At 39.3% G+C, this 20,992-nt stretch overlaps 1 protein-coding gene across 1 annotated transcript; it reads right to left on the bottom strand.

Moving 5' to 3' along the window:
• Window positions 1-1,462: 1,462 nt before the first annotated feature.
• Window positions 1,463-20,992, bottom strand: cpdb (carboxypeptidase D, b). The gene is made up of 21 exons (XM_077195690.1): window positions 20,221-20,992; window positions 16,658-16,860; window positions 16,437-16,579; window positions 15,312-15,478; window positions 14,888-15,231; window positions 13,874-14,065; window positions 13,620-13,802; window positions 13,452-13,534; window positions 13,286-13,376; window positions 11,163-11,308; window positions 10,903-11,072; window positions 10,544-10,813; window positions 9,384-9,579; window positions 8,843-8,981; window positions 8,625-8,756; window positions 8,374-8,469; window positions 8,222-8,283; window positions 5,507-5,638; window positions 5,205-5,390; window positions 4,310-4,406; window positions 1,463-1,812 (listed from the first exon to the last, which is right to left on the bottom strand). The coding sequence occupies exons 1-21, from the start codon at window positions 20,853-20,855 to the stop codon at window positions 1,601-1,603; spliced, it is 3,879 nt and encodes a 1,292-aa protein (XP_077051805.1). The 5' UTR covers window positions 20,856-20,992; the 3' UTR covers window positions 1,463-1,600.

Genomic DNA, 20,992 nt, shown 5'->3' with positions numbered 1-20,992 from the left:
ATACCAGGGATTTCTGTAGTTACAGGCCACGTTCACACAGCAACAAAATATGGTTATATATTTGAGTCTTTAACAGCGGCTTCACTAGACCCTCTTTACTGGTACATAAGCCCCAGTTTTTTTTACTGTGCTCCAGTAAAATATTACAGATAATCCTTGTCAATTGGAGTACCATATACTGACACCAGAAGAATTTTTTTCTGATAACATTTTAACAATCAATTTGGGTTATCTCAATCAGCTGTTTAGAATCAAAACTAGCAATGTCAGATTCGCAATTCATTCAGATCAATCTAATCGGTCAAACTGCTTTGCAAAAAAAGGTCTGAAATTGTTCACGATTCAGTTTGATTCATTTGAACAGTTCACTCTCACACTGAACCATTTGCTGCAGTTTGCAGTTGCTATTATGGGAAAACTATGGGAAGGGGGCTGTGCCCCAGAACTGATGAAATGCCCCTGGCCCCAAGTGACAACCAAATTCTATAACCCAACTCACTTAAATTTTTTCTTGCTCGAGAAGCCGTTTCACTCGGATACAGTGCGTAACAATAGCGAAAAAAGTGTGAACCACATAGATCAAATCGCACCAGAGTTTGTTCACAATTGGCATGTTTGATTTGGTTAAAACGAACCCTGGTGGAATCGCTGTTAGTGCGGTTAATTTGATTAAGTGTGAACGCTGCCATCCAGGCCAAGACCACTGAAGAGATGAGCCTCGATCCGCTTTGGTGCGGTTCGAATGATACATGAACACAACACGGACCAAAGGCATGTAAACGAACCAAAAAACAGGAAGATGAGACCCTAAAAAGGTCCGGCCAAACGAACCGAGCTACAAGTGTGAACACCCTCAGATAGGCTATAAAAACTGCTGTTGGATCATTTCAATCTGACAGATGAACTGGAATGGCACCGGAATGTTTGTCGTTTCAAATATGATGTTATTTATGTCACTGTATTTGATATTACTTTAGCCCCTGTCGCTATGGTTACATGCAATTGAATCCCAAAAACAGACAATATTACCTAAAGTCTGAGGTGCTTAGCCTTGTGCTTATGTTGAATAATTAGGGACTGAACAAAACTCTATGGGTAGTAGTAACGGTGATGCTATCCTGAGCAATTACATACTGTAACATTATTCCTCATCCCATTCTCAACAGTTTCTTGATTTTTTTTTTGTCAAAAGTCTTGGTGCTTTACTGCCACCTGCTGTTCATTCAATGATAAACAGTTTACATCAAGGATCGCTAGACCAGGGATCCAGCCTTCGTACCTCGCTTAATACATCTATGACAGCAACTCCAGGATGAGCTTCAAAGAACCTAAGAATCCTGGATCATGTCAAATCGTCGGGGTGTATTTCACGTATGGAAAACCGGCCCCAGCGATGTTTTTAAACTTCTTAAAACAACTATACCAACTAGCTGTGTGCATCCACCTTTTGCAACAAGACTGGTAAATGCATACATTTTATTAGGTTTAAATACATAGTGAATGAATGTAGTGGGAAAGATGCAAAGTGTATAAACAAGTCATTTGACTTACTGAGCATAAAGACAGTGACATTTTATTCTTAAACGTTGTGACAGTACATTCATCTTGCCTCCACAAAGAAAGGGTCATCCTCACTCTCGCTCTCATCCAGAAATTCATCTCGCAAAGGTGACTTCTCTGAAGCCATCCCCTCCATTCGGATGTCTTCCCTCTTGCGACGCAGCCAAAGAACCCCGTCTCGTATGCGGCTGAACTTGGCAGAGCGAAGGTGCCAGATGAGGAGAGCGCAGATCAAGATGCTCATCAAAGAGGCTAAACAAGGATAAAGGGTTGCAGGACAGTTTACTACTACATTTTTATAGGAGTCCTTTCATTCAAGTCATTAATGAGTTCCCTCAGTGGGAGTTTGACAAGTAGCAAATGCTTAGCTCATAATTATGATCTTAATTTATAACAAAGATTTAATAATATGGGTTTAAATACGAATACTTGAATTTGTAAATCAGCATATTTTATATGTATAGAGGTCCTATTATGTCCTTTTACAAAGTTTTGATTTGGGAGCATACCATTTATTTAAAATGTTAAAAAAATATAAATATAATTCACACATTTTACATGGTTCCTGACAGACTGGGAAAAGAGGTACTGCAACACGGTTTAGTTCTGGTCTTTATGAAGCCCCTCCTTCCAAAAAGCAGAATGTGCTCTGATTGGTTGGTTGGCTGACTGTCACGCCCCTTTCTATCACTGCAAGTTTCAACACCCTACTGAAGCAACTCAACCAGGCCTCACCCCTTTGTTTTGCATATGCCTTGGGTGGGAATTATTTAAACGAGGAATTGTGACATGCGTGTTCCCGGAAGTAAACTTAAGGCACAGTATGTAAACACGGCTGCCAACTTAAGGTTTATGCTTGGAGCGAGAATTATGGAAAAACCTTGCATCACAGTAGGTGTATTGTGATTGTCAAAATATTTAGCAAAATACTCTATAGCAGACAAACTCTCCCGGAAGGTCCAGGAGTCTCCCGCATAATGATGGAGGGCAGAGGCTTCCAGACGCCTGCAAATTATCTACAATATCCTAGGAGATCAAAAAAGCGAGAGAGAAAGCGCGGTTCCACCTGGTATTAAGCCAAGACGCATTGCTGTTACACCTGAAGTTATCACAAGTTTAAAGTGAGACTTCTGTGACAACTTGCGTTCGGATTTCGATGAGACCCTCGCCTCTTTTTCTGTCATACTCAACTACATCACTTTTGAGGCACGAATACTATTGAATGAACGAACCCGTGTTAGCTGGTTTACACGATTGAATATTATAGTACAATCATTTGAATAATTTGGGCGAGTGGGGGGGGGGGGATTGTTGTGCCATCTCCCAGAAATCAGTTTTTCTAGTCTGCTAGTTGATTTTTTTTTTTTAGCTAACATGTTTTGGTCATTAAATGGCTGTTTTAAGGTGTTATGTGACATTGTTCTCTAAACGTTTTTTTTCCCCAACTCTTTCAGCGGTTGAAACACTGATTGATTAATTACAAGACATGATACATTTCTGTAAGTTGTACTGTATTAACCTGCTTTCTAATGTTCACTTGTTTTTACTATTTACTATTAACTAGTAGTAAGGAGGAAGAGACGATCAGTTTATGTGCCGCTTAAACTGAGGTGCTACAGCGATCTGTCATTTCACATTTAGAGCACCAAAACTGTATTTATTATTCGAATTTCGTAATAAAATTGACAGAATTTTAAAGTTACGGCGTTGTTCCAAATCAAAAGTAACCAGCTCGGTCTTGTCTGTCAGTGTCCTCTATGCTTCACGATTTTCAACTGTGTCAATTGAATGCGTGAGATTTGGCAGCCCTTATGCAAGTTTCGCCACAAGAGCTTGCTTATTCAAAACAATAACAAAGGCGTAGCTTGATGCAGTGAATGAGTGTGGAATCATGGGAGTTGTCTCTCTACAGCTGATAAGCAAACTGACAGAAATCATGTTTATTGCAAGTACTGAATTACTACTAATAAAAGTAATTTTATTTGATTAATTAAAATTGTGAAGTAACGCAGCGCTGTTTTACATGGTCAAAACAATCACACTAAAAATACGATCGAGTGTGTTGAAACCGTCATAACGTTGAAACTGAAAGTTGTTAACACTGTGCATTCGCTCGGTGGCTGGTATGAGACACTTGTTGGACACTGCAGTAAGCTAGATTGATAATAGAATATCATTAATAAAAGCTGGATGACTTGTGTTGCTAAATGGCATGCAGTTCATTTAAAAATATTGTATGGTGGAGAAAATGCTGTATTACTGTTACTACAAACAAAGCTCTTTGACTTTGCCATGTTAGCCACGAAAAAAAAAAATAGTGTAGTGTCAACACGCATGATACAAACATGTTACTCGCAGTAAATCAAGAACAAGAGATTCAAACAATAAGACAAACAGTGTTGAGCTATAACAATGATTCGTTTTCTGATAAAGGCATCCAAACAGTTGCTCACCTGTCTAATAGAACACAATGTATTAAAACATCTTTGGCGTTTCCATGGTTTCTACAGAAGTAAATCGTAAATGGATTTATATCTGGATACTTAAATGGATAAGTACACAAATCAAAATATTGTTAGTGTTTTTTGCATATTTTAATCCAAAATTCTTACATATTGTGCCTTTAAGACTACAATTCAGGCATTTCAGGGAGAAGAGCATAATAGGTCCTTCTTTAATATCAACTTCTTTTTACCAATGAGATCACTGGAATTAGAACAAGTGTTAAGATTAAAGTGTTAAGATTTACCTGTGGCAATCACAAACACTGCCCGACTGAGGGGAGCCCTGTTTTCTGTAAAGTCAATCACAATGGGACTGGTCACTCTGTCTGAAGATATATTCACCTAAACCCACAGAAGGAGAATGAGAGAATTGTAGAATGTGTGCAGTTTAACCTGGACAGAAGCAGCGGCAGCGTGATCATTTCAGCTTAATATTACTTTTTTTATTAAACTACTGTTCAAAAGTTTGGGATAGGTAAGATTTAAAATGTTTTTGAAAGCAAGCTGTATTTAATTAAAACGCAGAAAGAAAGAAAAAAACCCCGTAATATTGTGAAATAATTGGTGGGACAACCTGTCACTCACAACAGATCGCAGCAATTAGCAAACTACAATGATCCAATAAATTTCCAATGGACAAAATCAAGTCCCGCCCAACATTTCAATAAGCAGTTATATACAGACTTTTAAAATGTAATTTATTCTTGTGATACAAAGCTAAATTTTCAACATCATTACTCCAGTCTTCAGTGTCACATGATCCTTGAGAAATCATTAAAATACGCTGATTTGCTGCTCAAAAAACATCTCTTATCATCAATGTTGAAAACAGTTGTGCTGCCTAATATTTTTGTGGAAACCTTTATTTTTTTCAGGATTCTTTGACGAATAGAAAGAACAGCATTTATATGAAATAGAAGTATTTTATTTATAGACATTATAAATGTCTATACTTCACTTTTGATCACTATACTCAACTTTTGAACAGTACCATATTAATTTATCTTGTGTTACAGATTTATTATGCCAAAATCATCTGCATTAAATATTTGTACATAATATTGAGCTAAGAGTATATACACACACACACACACACACACACACACACACACAAAGCCGTTAGTCATAACTAAAACATACCTGCTGGAGCACTTGCTGATATCCATGGGCCTGAACCTGCAGCTGATGTGTGCCTGGAGCCACGAGAGTGGTGAAGTGACCCTGACTGTCTGCATGAACAGTCACAGAGCCGTTCACCATCACGACAGCATCCGACACCGGGCGGCCTTTACTGTCCCTCACAACACCACTCAGACTTCTGTGAACCTTCAGAGAACAAATTTTAGGTTTAAAGGTTAAAAAACAGGTTTAAATGAGTTTAGGTTGCTTGAAAATATGGCTGGCTATTCTGAGAAGATGAGAGTTGGTTCGAGCATGTCCACCTCCAGCAGCATGCGGAAAAGAGGTATTCTGTTTTCCATCCACATCGAGAAGAGCTGATGTTCAGGTGGGAACAAACAACAGCCAATGTACACTGTGATCTCAGGGCAAACACCCACATCCAAACTGAAGTCCTGAAAGAGAAACATTTGTAGTTTCTTAAAAAAGACATACAAGACGGAATATGCAGAAAATGAGATTTGAGAGCTTTAGTGGAGTGAAAGATTTTTGGATATGCAGAAAATGAGATTTGAGAGCTTTAGTGGAGTGAAAGATTTTTGGATAATGGTTGATTTAACTGGGTTAAATGACAATTTGCATTTTGGTGAAATAGAGCAAAAACTTGATCATTTTAAACAGTTCTGCCTCATTCAGCACACAAGTTGTAACTTGGGACTCCATTTATTCCTGGTAAGATGTGTTTTGGTTGATTGAATCACAAGTAGAAGAGTAGAAGATTTCTTTGAGGGGAGGGTCTATGGGATTTTTCAGATCTTTCGATCTAATGGATGAAATAATCTAACGCAATTTACATATGAACGTGACGGAAAAACAGTCGCTCTGACAGCTGCAAGACCACACCGAACGCTGTAAGTGTGTGTTAGAAATCAGGAATGGTGAGAGAACATTGGTTTGAAGATGAAAAACTTACCAAGCACAAACTTGGGTCTCCAGCCCACAAAGTTTAAATCCCGTCTGGCTAGCACACTTCCTATAACGTTTTTCGTATTAGGTCAGTAGACGGCGAGCAGGCGGTCTATAAGTGGGTGTTCGAACACATAAGCGTTTACACTACGAAAGCAATCGAGTTGAGTGGGTTTTTAAATACCTCTAGAAGTGGTTAAAAGTAGACAAGCTCAAAACTTTTTAGACCCCGTTTACACCTGTATTTAACGTCGTCCACTTGTGATCTAATTGACAAAAACGCATCTTAATACCAGGTGTAAACAGGGCCAAGCGTGGTCAAAATGGATAAATTAATACATGTAATTTGATCTACATTGTGTTAAATACTGTGTTAAATGAGTCACAACAAGCAAGTCATATACAGGTCCTTCTCAAAAAATTAGCATATTGTGATAAAGTTCATTATTTTCCAAAATATAATGATAAAAATTAAACTTTCATATATTTTAGATTCATTGCACACCAACTGAAATATTTCAGGTCTTTTATTGTTTTAATACTGATGATTTTGGCATACAGCTCATGCAAACCCAAAATTCCTATCTCAAAAAATTAGCATATTTCATCCGACCAATAAAATAAGCGTTTTTAATACAAAAAAAAGTCAACCTTCAAATAATTATGTTCAGTTATGCACTCAATACTTGGTCGGGAATCCTTTTGCAGAAATGACTGCTTCAATGCGGCGTGGCATGGAGGCAATCAGCCTGTGGCACTGCTGAGGTGTTATGGAGGCCCAGGATGCTTCGATAGCAGCCTTAAGCTCTTCCAGAGTGTTGGGTCTTGCGTCTCTCAACTTTCTCTTCACAATATCCCACAGATTCTCTATGGGGTTCAGGTCAGGAGAGTTGGCAGGCCAATTGAGCACAGTAATACCATGGTCAGTAAACCATTTACCAGTGGTTTTGGCACTGTGAGCAGGTGCCAGGTCATGCTGAAAAATGAAATCAGATGGAAGCATGAAGTGCTCCAAAATCTCCTGATAGCTAGCTGCATTGACCCTGCCCTTGATAAAACACAGTGGACCAACACCAGCAGCTGACATGGCACCCCAGACCATCACTGACTGTGGGTACTTGACACTGGACTTCAGGCATTTTGGCATTTCCTTCTCCCCAGTCTTCCTCCAGACTCTGGCACCTTGATTTCCGAATGACATGCAAAATTTGCTTTCATCCGAAAAAAGTACTTTGGACCACTGAGCAACAGTCCAGTGCTGCTTCTCTGTAGCCCAGGTCAGGCGCTTCTGCCGCTGTTTCTGGTTCAAAAGTGGCTTTACCTGGGGAATGCGGCACCTGTAGCCCATTTCCTGCACACACCTGTGCACGGTGGCTCTGGATGTTTCTACTCCAGACTCAGTCCACTGCTTCCGCAGGTCCCCCAAGGTCTGGAATCGGTCCTTCTCCACAATCTTCCTCAGGGTCCGGTCACCTCTTCTCGTTGTGCAGCGTTTTTTGCCACACTTTTTCCTTCCCACAGACTTCCCACTGAGGTGCCTTGATACAGCACTCTGGGAACAGCCTATTTGTTCAGAAATTTCTTTCTGTGTCTTACCCTCTTGCTTGAGGGTGTCAATGATGGCCTTCTGGACAGCAGTCAGGTCGGCAGTCTTACCCATGATTGCGGTTTTGAGTAATGAAACAGGCTGGGAGTTTTTAAAAGCCTCAGGAATCTTTTGCAGGTGTTTAGAGTTAATTAGTTGATTCAGATGATTAGGTTAATAGCTCGTTTAGAGAACCTTTTCATGATATGCAAATTTTTTGAGATAGGAATTTTGGGTTTTCATGAGCTGTATGCCAAAATCATCAGTATTAAAACAATAAAAGACCTGAAATATTTCAGTTGGTGTGCAATGAATCTAAAATATATGAAAGTTTAATTTGTATCATTACATTATGGAAAATAATGAACTTTATCACAATATGCTAATTTTTTTAGAAGGACCTGTAAGTGACGTCACGACGAGAACAATATATACAAACATGACAAAAAAAATCTGCCATTCGGACAATCTCAAATGACTCCAATACCTTCATACTGCCAGTGTGAGAACTGAAATCCGCACCCTTCAGGATCCCTCCCGGGATTTTCTCTGTTGAGTTAAAGAATGGAGTCATCTTCATATCATGTTTTGTGATTTTTTTGCTATGTAATTTTAGCAGTATTTTCTTTTCAACAATACCTGGCTTTTTGGTACATTTCAGGTTACCCAAGTGCATGAAAGGATGACTTCTGGCATACAAGGAAGCCAAATATCTCAACGTCTCCTCATTTTGTTCTGGGTGAAAATCATAAGATCAATATAAGCTCATATATTAACTGTGCAGGGTCTTTTACAGTATATGACAGTTTAATTACTTAAGAGTTAGGATCCTAAACACAACGAATGGGTAATGGTAATAATGTATAAACAAATATTGTGCTGTTGGTTACCATGCTGATTAGGGCTATCATATGGATACGTGGCCAGCAGAGAGCCTCCCTCCAGCACTACTGAGAGAGAGAAACCCCCTCCATAAATCAGATCCATCACTGAATGGGTCTCTGGCTGCACTGATTTATTACCTAAGTATAAATACAAATGTCATATTCACTGACCACTTCACAATCTTTTGTTAATGACATCATTTCAATGCAGTGTGTTGACTGACCATAGAAGAAATCAGTATCCAGATCTATTCCACGAGCATTGGTGTGTCCCACACTGGAAGTGCAGAGTCCTTCATGTGCCTGCTCCCTACCATCAGGGTTCACACACGGGAGGATAAGGATCCTGCTCCGGTCAATCAGCTAAGAGGAAGGACACAAAAACTGTATTGATGACAGGTACACAAACTCTGCATTCAACAATGTAAAGCATACAATTAAAAAGGAATATTTTGCAATATTCGGTGTGCTATGTATTTTTTTTTAGCTTAACAACATGCATGCCATTCAGACTTGTCTATGAAGAGTGTTCCCAATCTATGGGACATGGTGGCGGGGGGTATGCGAAGGGAGGAAAATTATATTTCAATGCTTTCTTTTTTTCTCTTCACTCGCAAACATTTTGCACTCCCCCTGGAAATTTTCCGTTCACTCTCAAAACATTTGTGAGCAAACGCAGTGCTGGTGTTGGAAATAATATGAGGTGAGAGTAACAACTATATTTCACTGTTTTTACAAAAGGACACAATGTTTTGTGAACCTTGCCTTGGTTATGGCGTGATTCCTGCGATAGTTGAGGCAGAGAACAGAAGCAAACTCGAGCAGCAACTCTGGACCTGCTGCCGCATCACCATGAACTCCAGCCACAAAACGGATCTTGGGTTCGGCAGGTTGAGATATCTTCAAATTGCCAGCGATCTCAAGGGCCCATATAGTTCTGAACTCAGTGCTTTGACCCAAACTGACCGCAGGAGAGAAAAAAAGTGACATTTAAAGTTTTACAACATTTACCTAACTCCATTCAATAAATTCTCATGATCTAATCTGAGTGATGCTTGGCAAGGGTGTTCTGAGAGGGTGTTAGCACATTGGTATAGCAGGTGGGTACTAACCATAGCCGGCTTCAGACTGCAGGGGGGCATTTATTTTCAATGGGTGGTCACTAGGTATGGGGACTTTTTTTCGGATATCAGATATCCTATATTTATTATTGCTACTGCCTTTTCTGTTAGCTATTACCATGAAGTGATGCAACACATACAATAAACACAAACCATTACACATTATTGCAAGACGTGCAACTCTTAAGAAATTTGATTAAATACGGGTAAAATAGGCCTATACAAAAAAAATTGCAAGACCGACTCTGACCACAGCTTTATTATAAACAAAGCTAACGAACATCCACACAGTCTTTCACTGACAGGATATTAGTTTAACATAAGCGTTTACAGTAGCCTACTATTAAAAAAGCATCATGCAGTTACCTTTCTTGAACCATTTTCTAATGTCCATTTTTGGAGAGTTTTCATCGGTTTGCTTTGTTTTGAATGCAGCCAGGAATCTTGCGCCAACTAAAAGTAATTTCATTCATGTATTAACGTGCAAGTGATTGGGGGGGCGGCAGGGGGGTTTCCTCACAGCGCCACACTGTGGTTTTATGTTGGCTTTATAATATTTTCAGCTAATGAGCAGTTTGTAGACATATTTTTATTATTTCTCACTGAAATGTGAATTAAATTAAACTGATATTATTTTGTAAATTATATCATAATTCAATTTGGGGGGGCATTGCCCCCTAATGCCCCCCATACCACCGACTCCGGTACTAACGTCTACTGGCCCAAGTCAAAATATCTCATTCTCCAAGTTCTCGGCAAGCACTGCCAACCACCTGAAAAAGACACATCTTCAGGATTACATACCTGTACAGCCGTGTGATGCGAGGGAAGGTTAATGTCAGTCCTCTCAGGAACTCGGAGCGTTCCCTGTAGGTTCGGTACTCCAGGGTCTGAGCAGGTAGAAGGCCCCGGACCATCTGATCCAGCCCGCCAGGGACTAAAAGCTGCTCCACCAGTTTCTCAAAGTCCTTCTGTTCTACTCTAGATGGCTGCAATGTATCTCTGGTCAGCTTAAAGTCCACCTGCTCAACCCGAGACTTCAACACCCGGACAGATGCCGACATTGGAGTATAACTAGGGGAAAATAGCACAAGAAATGTAATGGCTGACCCATTTATAACTGGCAGAATTCTGTTCATTTCTTGTGAAGGGTAAGGTCTCACTCTGGAGCAGAGGCTGTGAGATGATAAGAACCAGGAGCCAGGGGTCTCCAATATTGGCCTGTGCTGCTGGTATGGACTTGATGACCTGAGCCTTCCACCACGACCGTGGCATTAGCAATTCCTTTGCCAGAATGACTATCAGTCACCATACCTCTCACAAACATATGAACCTGACATACGGGACGTCACACGAACCAAGCAAATGTTTAAAGTGTATTTTGGGTGAGCTATTCAATGCGACATGAACAAAAATGAATCACCTGCTGTATAAACTGTAAGAGCGCTTTGTAATTCTTCTCCCAGTATTCTGAGAGTGAATCCTCCGGTGGGAGCAGCTCACAGCTCAGACCAATGCTAACGGCTAAAGTGTCAGTGCCTTGATACGCCCAAGTCAGCATATCAGTTCCTACCAGTATGCAGAAGGCAAAAACAATGTTGATTTCTGTGTGAAACAGGATACTCAACATAGAAGAATATGTACTGAGGAACAGACAAATAAGACAAAATACAATAAAATAATAATAAAGAGTACACACTACTGTTCAAATTTTGGGGTCAAAATAATTTCCTAAAAAAAAAAATCTTTCTATTCATAAAAAAATAATTACATTGATCTAAAGACTGATCAAAGACATTGGCTGAAAAATGCTGTTCTTTTGAACTTTCTATTTAAACAATCCTGAAAAATAGTCTATCACTCTTTCCCCAAAACAATTAAGTAGCACAACTGTTTTCAACATTGATAATAAGCAGCAATGTTTCTTGAGCATCAAATCCACAGGTCACCTTTTGGCGTAATCTATGCTCACTCTCTCCCTCTGCCCTATCCTCTATGGTTTCATCCTCACTTCCTTCACCCGCTCAGTTTTCAGCACTGGACACTAACAGTGCAACTGAGTCCACTCTATTGTCTTTAGACAACTTTTTCCCCCTGTCAGTTTGTATCAATCTCTCCTCTCTTCCTTCTTTGCAAATGTCTCCACTGCTAAAACGACATTCTACCACAACAAAATTAGCAATTGTTCTGACTCTCGCACACTCTTTTCAAAACCTTCTCTTTTTTTTCCGATCACTGCTATCCTGATGACACACAACTCTACCTCTCATTCCAGCCGGATGATCCGATGGTTGCTGCTCGCATCTCAGCTTCCCTGACAGACATTGTTAAATGATGAAGGACCATCACCTTCAACTCAACCTTGCTAAGACAGAGCTGCTTGTGGTCTCGGCCAACTCAACACTTCACCACAACTTCTCCATTCAGCTGGGTTCGTCAACCATAACTCCTTCCAGGACAGCCAGGAATCTAGGGAGTTGTGATTGATGATCAGTCAAGCTGAAGCTTCAAAGACCATATTACTACAATGGCCCGGTCCTGCAGATTTGCTTTATACAACATCAGGAAGATCAGACCCTTCCTATCAGAGCAGGCCACACATCTCCTTGACCAAGCCCTTGTTCTATCCAGACTGGACTATTGTAACGCTCTCTTAGCGGGCCTTCCAGCATGTACTATCAAGCCTTTGCAACTGATCCAGAATGCAGCAGCAAGGGTGGTCTTCAACGAGCCGAAGAAAGCCCACGTCACACCTCTCTTCATCAGTTTGCACTGGCTGCCAATAGGAAAAGGTCCGTGTGTAATTTTGTGCCTCTTTGGGATGGCACCACAAGGCGTCTTTACTTGCAGAATGCAAGCTTCTGGAGGGCGCATTAGTCTGAGTTTGATGGTCTGATAGTCTGATGTACCTTCGCATCAAATTCAAGGCACTGATGTTTGTCTACAAGACAACCACTGGATCTGCACCAATAAACCTAAACTAATGCTATACTCAGACTAATGCGCCCTCCAGAGGCTTGCGTTCTGCAAGTAAAGACGCCTTGTGGTGCCATCCCAAAGAGGCACAAAATTACACACGGACCTTTTCCTGGACTGTTCCCTGCTGGTGGAATGACCTGCCTATCAATTCGTGCAGCTGAGTCTTTAGCCATTTTCAAAAAATGTCTAAAAGGACACATCTTTTTCACCAGCACCTGACCAATTAATACTAGCACTTGCCTATTCTATTTTTTTTTCTGATATAGTAAAAAAAAACTTGATGTTTTAACTGTACTAGACTAACTGAGACTTATTACAGCACTTGTATACTGTTGCCCTCTTGCTGGTCTGATTGCTTCTATTGTTCTCAGTTGTAAAGTTGCTTTGGATAAAAGCGTCTGGTAAATGATTAAATGTAAATCAGCATATTAGAATGATGTCTGAAGGATCATGTGACACTGAAGACTGGATAAATGATGCTGCAAATACAGTACTGAATTAAGGGTAATGTAAATGGGGTATTTTTTTAAAATAATGACTTAATCAGTGATTATGCTTCAGTCTGACCTGTGACCACTGGACGACGGTGCTTCGTGTCTTTTTTTTCTCTGGTTCTTGACACGTCACAAGCTTGGGGCTCTTGAAAAGCCTGAGATTGCTGGAAACAATAAAACGAGTGAATAAAACAAAACTTTACACAATTCATGATATATACAGCATTTAAAATACACACCAAATAAAATTCTTCTGCAACTGATTTAAACATTTTCTCATCAGTGGAGTCAAGGGAACTTGGATACACGACTCCCCTAAACCCTAGAGACAACAATGGCAGTTCAGTTTTATCATTTAGAAATTTTCATTAACATTGAGACAAACTTAAGACTGCCACTTTCTGTACCTCCACATATACTTGCAGACAGCACAAAGGAATGGGCCTTGATCCAGTTTATCACTGCTTGAGTTTCTGCTTCAATAGTATTCTTCGATTGTGACTGTTCAGGGAAATTTGCATTCAGGTCAGCTCGGTGACTATTACTATGTCCAATAATACTCTGGTCTCCTGAGACCCGTTCCTTGTGAGCTACGAGAAGAAAATTTGTGTAAATAATGAAGAGAACAGTTAAACAACCTGCCAGTTTATTCTGCTTGTACCTTTTAGCGCTAATTCATACCCATCTGGGTTCATGGAAGGCATGACGTGAATTCTTGTGCTATTGACCAGACGTGTGACCAATGGATCTTTGCCATAATTGCGGCACAAGTATTCAACCAGGTTTAGGAGAATCTCACGACCGATAAACTCGTTTCCATGCAGGTTACCCACAAACATGACCTCTGGTTTACCTGGTTGAAGTAATGGGAGATTGTCATATTAATGAAAACTAGCAGTCAAAAGTTTGGATATGTTGATGTTCTTAAAAGTCTCTTCTGCTCACCAAGGTTGCATTTATATGATCAAAAATACAGAAATGTTAAACTGTTACATTTGTTTTTAAATGTCATTTATTCCTATGATGGCAAAGCTGAATTTTCAGCATCATTACTGCAAACTTCAGTGTCACATGATCTTTCAGAAATCATTATAATGTGCTGATTTGCTCCTCAAGAAAGAATCCAAATTATCAATGTTGAAACATGACACACTACCATTGAAAAGTTTGGGGTATTTAAGATTTTAAAAGAACTTAGTACTTTTGATTATATTTAAGAATACTTTAAAATTAAATTGATCAAAAGTGACAGTAAAGCAATTTATAATGTTGCAAAATATTTCTATTTCAAATGAATGCTGTTCTTTTGAACAGCCTGACAAAAAAAAATCATTAAATATTAAAACAATGAAATATTAACAGTAAAAACGGTTTTCAACATGGATAATAAAGACATTATTAATAAGTGAGCAGCAAATCACCATATTAGAATGATTTCTGAAGGATCATGTGACACTGAAGACTGAAGCTGAAAATTAAGCTTTTCCATTAAAGGACTAAAATTACATTAGAAAATATATATATTTATAAAGTTTTTAGTCATATTTCACAGTATTTATACTATTTTTGATCAAATAAATTCATAAGAGAGCGCATAAGAGTTAGGAAAATTATTCCTAACTTTTGATCTATAGTGAGATAAACAATATAAAAATGTGACCGTATGCAATTGCACCTTGCTGACCAACACCAGGATTGGTGGAAATCTCCATCACATAAAGATTCCTGCCCTGCACTGATCGTCCAACAGAGTTCAGATAAGTGATGGATGGATAGATAGCACTAAGCAGTTGCAACATCATCTCCATTTCATCATAACTATGATATTGGAATTCCAAAGACTGGATTGGATATTTTGAGGTGGGAGGCCCTGGTGTGCTAAGATCGTCTTTGGTCACTACATGTCGTTCAGAGTGATCTAACATTAACATTTTCTGTACCGGTTTCTCAAGAGTGAAGTTTAGCAGTGTGGCTTTGCCTTCGATCACCGGCACATTCTTCACAGTATGTGAAAGGTACCTGGAGGAAACATGAAAAATTCCATTAAATTGGATAATTCCATCTCATCATTTTACTTTTTTGCATCTACACATAATCACCCAGGTGAGCTAGCCGTGATGTCATATCTTCCAGGGAGCAGCAGGCGATAATAATCACCAAACATCCAGCTTGTGATGTTGTGATCAATTCCAGAAACGGAGATTGCTGCACCTGGGAGACCAAAGCCTGATCTGGTCATTATGAAACCTCTCACACCAATTTGAGCCTTAAACAGAAGCAAAATAAGATTTGATATCATTAATAATAATTTAATTCAATTGTGGACAATGGTTCCACACAATGGAAACCCGTTGTCTCAACTGATATACTTTATGTAGAGTGAAATTAACTGAATTGAGTAAACTAAATTTAGACTCGTCCAATAACTCGACTGAATCAAGTTATTTTGAAGGAAACTGTCAGCTAGTTATGGGCGCTTTCCAAACACGGATTAGAAACTAAATATTGGTAATGGTTTTGAAACAGTGCCTCAGAGCGCGTATCAAATTGCCAAAGTCACGTGTTTCAGTATACAAGGCATCGTTACGTCATAACCGTTTCGAAATTTCAATGGTTTACTGCTGGGGGGGCGATGATTTCTGTGAACCCATGAATCATGTGGAATACTGGGATTGCCCCCCAACAGCAAACTATTGAACAAATATCTATGGGCTTTACCTGATCTCTGATCAGTTTTAAACATTTTAATAAGACATTAGTATAATTAAAAAGAATAATAGTCTCTTTATTTGCCTCTTTAGCCGAGTCATCCATGGAACAATCAAAACAAGCCCTGACATTGATAAAAGAACACATTACACAGACACTTTTTAGATGATTAGTTAGCCTAATTACATTTGATTATACTTTCAATAAAGCATTTGCAATAGGTTTGTAAAAGGTGTTTTTAAACATGTTTGGCCTGAGTTGTTGTTGCATTCACACTGTTCTGACCAGCAGGGGTCACCAGCGTGTGGCGTTTCGAACGCTTCGACACAGTGAATCATTTTGCTCCATCACTACTGTCAGCTAACAATACCTTTTTACACATATGAGGTTAAGTTAGGTGTTGGCATCTATAAGACATTACTGGTTACATCTATAGCAATCCTGAGTTTTGTTCAAGTAAATTGAAAAAGCAGTAGGCCATTCTACACACGACTAAAACATTCCAATCAACTCACTTTCTGTATGTAGGCAAGAAGGGCCTTCTTGTTGTTGGTCCACTCTGTGTAAAGCTGAGAAGCTGGTGGATACTTGCAGCAGCTGAATTTAAAAGTGACTTCAAAACAGTTCCCTTTGAGGTAGTTGAAATCCTGCATTCCCCCTGCGACACCAAACCAAAGCTCAATGGAGTTTCACTTAGTTAAAATACCTGACTTTAATGTCCAACAGTTTATGATACCGTCTCCGAAGCTTTTGTTAGGATCAACAGGACAGTCAGGATTGTCCATAGTCATAATGGGATGGTTCTCAGTGTAGGTTTGTGCTAAATTGCGAAATAGGTCTTCATCGGCTGTCAGCCCTGGGCTTGCAGAAGAACTGCCGTCATCAAAAGGGAAGCTGGCCTCCACCGAGCCCCCATGTAGACTACCAGACAAGACAAACCTTGAAAAGACGACAAAGAGCCAGAAAACCTGGTGAGAAAACACTTGTGAAAAGATTTGACTTGTTCTCTTGCTTCTGATCTGAGATTTTCACACTGCACCACTGAATAATTCATGATTCATTTTTTTCTGGGCCAGTTTAAAATGTAATGCCAATTTCTCTTAAAGCAACACCAAGTAACTTTTCCTCTGCGGTCGCCCTAGAGGTTGGAAGCGGAATTGTCCATTACCGCTGTCGTAAATAATTTAGCCTACCGCAGCCTACTCTCGCACGCGCACACTCGCTGTTTATCCAGCACCGGCTTTGGAATCAACAATGGCCACAGACAAGGTAGAGTATGATGCATGATTTTATGAAAGTATGATGTATTGCGACATCACAAACGAGCAATTGTAGCAATTGTAGCAATTGTAACGCTTGCCGTAAAGCGGGCTATTCAATTGGCGGCCCGCGGGCCAGGTCCGGCCCGCCAATCATCTCCATCCGGCCTGAGGGCACCCCAACCTCCCTCCTCCTCTTTTCCTGGCGGTGCGGCTAAATTTGGTTAGATATGCGCGTGGCCACAGTGGCGCCTGCAGCTGTAGCTATACGCACTGTGTGTGACTGACCTGAGAAACGTTTTCAGTCCGAATGTTTAAGCAATTATGTGTGTGTCCCATATTTCTGTCGACTGAACCAGCGATATCAATCATTCGTGAATTAATCATTAGTTCGATTATTTCCTTTCCATGAATTGGCCAAACGCGCTTGCAAAATGCTCTGAAACGATTCGGATTCGTTCGGACTGTTCTGTCACTGAATCATCTGAAACTGTTTCTCGGTCAGTAAACACAAATAGCGCTGTTTTCAGTTGTTTCACTAGTTTACTTCGGACTACACAGCACGGCCCAGTGAATAACGGAACACAAGCTTAAAGGAGTTGCGTTTACTCCCGGTCCCGGACACTATTATTAAACAGCGTTGCGACATCCAGTGAGAAGCGTTTCAATCTGACACAATTCTCTGTTACAAACCACAAATCACTCAATGATTTTAACTAGTTTTAAATCGGATGAAACAGCCTCAATATTCCTAACACGACTGATGAGGTAAACAGCAGAAACATTGTGCCATGAACGAAGTTAGAAGACTATAAATCCCTAATCACCAGCCTTACAAACATTTACCATGAATGTAGCCTACTGTAGTAATTTACCATAGTTTGGGCAGAAATGTGGAATATTTATATTGAATACAATGTTATAGTCATTTATATTGAATTAGATTTATTAGGGGGCTAGATAGATAATTTTGTGTATAGTTTTTACCTGTTTAGGCATTTATTATACAGTGGGAGTGAGTGAGTAGCCATGCATGGTTTTATATGGTTACGAAGTCTCACTGTCAGAATATTTTAATTTAAGCCTATAATAACTATTAATTAAATAATTCTTACCAATAGCTACGATCTTGTATAATTCATATATTTGTACATAGCAGTAAATAAGTTATTTATTATGGTCCATTAAATCTGCATACTGTTGGGTACCACATTTCCAAGTATATACAATACTTTTATGTTTACTTTAGCTTACTTATTGATACGGTTATGTTTCAATAAATAAGATAAACCCACCGGCCCACCTCAACTTTTCGATTTAATAATCCGGCCCTCTAATGAAGCTAATTGAATAGCCCTGCCGTAAAGCAAGTCAAATTAGTAGTTTTCTTATGTCTCATTAGAACTACAGAAACGCGACCCGATCTGGCAATCTTACATAGCGTCGATATATCAGAAAAAGGACCGCAAAGCTGTGGCATAAGTGCATTTCACCATGTCATGACTTAATGAACCACTGAAACGATTTTGGAAACATTATTTTAAGGTAAAAAATCGTACTTAATGTTGCTTTAAAATCTAGTTAACTCTGATTGATGTGAACTGATGGTCATTTTGTGTCTGGATTACTTTTTTTTTTTTAGGTTTTATTAATATTTTGAATGAAACCTTAAAGGGATAGTTCACCCCAAAATGAAAATTCTGTCATCATTTACTCACGCCCATGTCCTTCCAAACCCGTAAGACTTCCGTTCATCATCGGATCACAAATTAAGATCTTTTTAATGAAATCGGAGCAACATGTCCATCTATTGACAGTCTATGCAAATACGCTTCAAAAAGTTCATAAAGAGATCATTAAACTAATCCATATGCATTGAGCAGTGTAGTCAAAATTCTTAAGCGTTTTAGCTATATAATAAAACAGATATAGGTTCACATTTATTAACCAACTCACATATCAGTAAATGTTAATGGCAACTCAATCATGTTCGCTTGATGTGTGAGAACCAATGAGGTTCATTCTCGTTTTAAGCCTAAATTCAATCTGTTCCTCATAAATTTGGACTAACCCGTTCGGATTAGTTTTACGATCTCTTTATGAACTTTTTGAAGCAGTGCCAGTTGCATAACGTTAGCCGTCAATGGAGGGCCAGAAATCTCTCAATTTCATTAAAAATATATTTCAGAAGATGAACGAAAGTCATACAGGGGTGAATGACATACAGTAAAACATGAGGGTGAGTAATTAATGACAATTTTCATTTTTGGGTGAACTCTCCCTTTAAGTTAATTAATAAATATTTTTTTTTCTTTTTAATTATCTGTTAGTACGTTTAGTGCTTCAATCAAATTATTTCAGTAAGTCATGCACGGCAACGTTTTCCTCTCTAATATTTGGATTTTATTTCAGCTTTATTTCAAATCACACTTTTTTAAAATAGTTTTAGAAAAATGTAAGAGGCTATTAAAGGGATAGTTCACCCAAAAATGAAAATTCTGTCAGTAATTACTCACCCTCATGTTGTTCCAACCCTGTAAGACCTTCGGAAAACGAATTAAGATATTTCTGATTAAATCTGAGGCTGCTAAGGGATTGACACTTGCCAGCCCCGAAAAAATATTAATTAAAAATATAGTCCAAGTGACTACAGTGGCTCAATCTTAAGTTTATCAAGCGACGAGAATACTTTTTGTGCGCAAAAACAAAGAAAAATAACGACTTTATTTCAACTATTCATTTCCTTCTCTGTGGCCCTATGGTCAGTTAACGTCAGTGATGTAGTTGTGCCTGGAGAAGTGGGTACTCTTAATTTATGCCCCCAATATTTTTTTAAGTAGCCTAAGTTTTAATTGTCTTACGGGGTTGGAACAACATGAGGGTGAGTAATTACTGACAGAATTTTCATTTTTGGGTGAACTATCCCTTTAATATAAATTGATTTCAATAAATAAATAATTGACATCCATACTATAATCCATACTTACAGTTGACTACAATCTTTTAATAATATATTTAAACTACACGGCAAACAACCTACTTTTTTTCAAGAATCCATCTCATAACAGCCGTGACCTCTGGTGTATCATCTGAAGTCTTGCTGGAGGGCTCATCCTGGTTTGGGAAACTCTTGTCGAGGTCATAATGTTTGGCATTCTCGCGGCCTTCAGCACTTCCAGTGCAGTCACCCTCCATCGCGCGCTCAAATCCGTCTGGATTCATGCTGGCCATTATATAGATGTCCGTTCGGTTCACCAGCTCCGTCACTCTCACATCACGGCCATACTGAGTCAACAGGTACTCAATCAGATACACTAACACCTGCCTTGATAAAGCCTCGTCCCCGTGGATGTTTCCCACATACTTGAACCTGGGTTTGCCCGGTACGTCCGTACTCGGATTCGTTGTTATTCTCGTGACCCAAAGCTCCCTTCCCTCGACAGACTGTCCGATGCTCGTGAGGCGGCAAATATGCGAGTATTTGATAGACAAACTCTGAAGACGGTCAGTCATGGCGGCGTAGTTGTAATATCCCAGGTATGTTTCTTCGTTTACTTTGTTAACGTGTCTCAAACCAAGTATTTGATGCGGAACTATTAAAATATGCGGCAAAATGAGCCACAAAATATGCATTGCGCGTTTGTAGTGGTTTGCAGACAATAGCCCTAATGACATTAAAAAATAAACTTTTGTTAGTCGTTTTATTGTCAGTTGTTTTGTTGCACCTTACAGAATTGGCCTGCAAGCTAACGCTAAACCCTTTGAATCAAAATTAGGGACACTAATAGATTCCACTTGGCTTAATCAGTAGA

This window comes from Siphateles boraxobius, unplaced genomic scaffold (genome assembly GCF_051911475.1).
Source record: "Siphateles boraxobius isolate OS27281-9 unplaced genomic scaffold, OSU_SipBor_1 11, whole genome shotgun sequence".
Taxonomy (NCBI): Eukaryota; Metazoa; Chordata; class Actinopteri; order Cypriniformes; family Leuciscidae; genus Siphateles; species Siphateles boraxobius.
This window is presented reverse-complemented; position numbering and strand designations above follow the sequence as displayed.

What these genes read in the sequence shown, in the direction of transcription:
- cpdb (XM_077195690.1), bottom strand. Translation starts at nt 20,855, where the DNA reads ATGTCATTAGGGCTATTGTCTGCAAACCACTACAAACGCGCAATGCAT. An exon ending in GTATGAATTAGCGCTAAAAG is followed by an intron (nt 13,803 to 13,873) that starts GTACAAGCAGAA and finishes TTCTTCTCGTAG; the next exon opens with CTCACAAGGAACGGGTCTCA. An exon ending in GGAATCACGCCATAACCAAG is followed by an intron (nt 8,982 to 9,383) that starts GCAAGGTTCACA and finishes CCTTCCTCTTAG; the next exon opens with CTGATTGACCGGAGCAGGAT.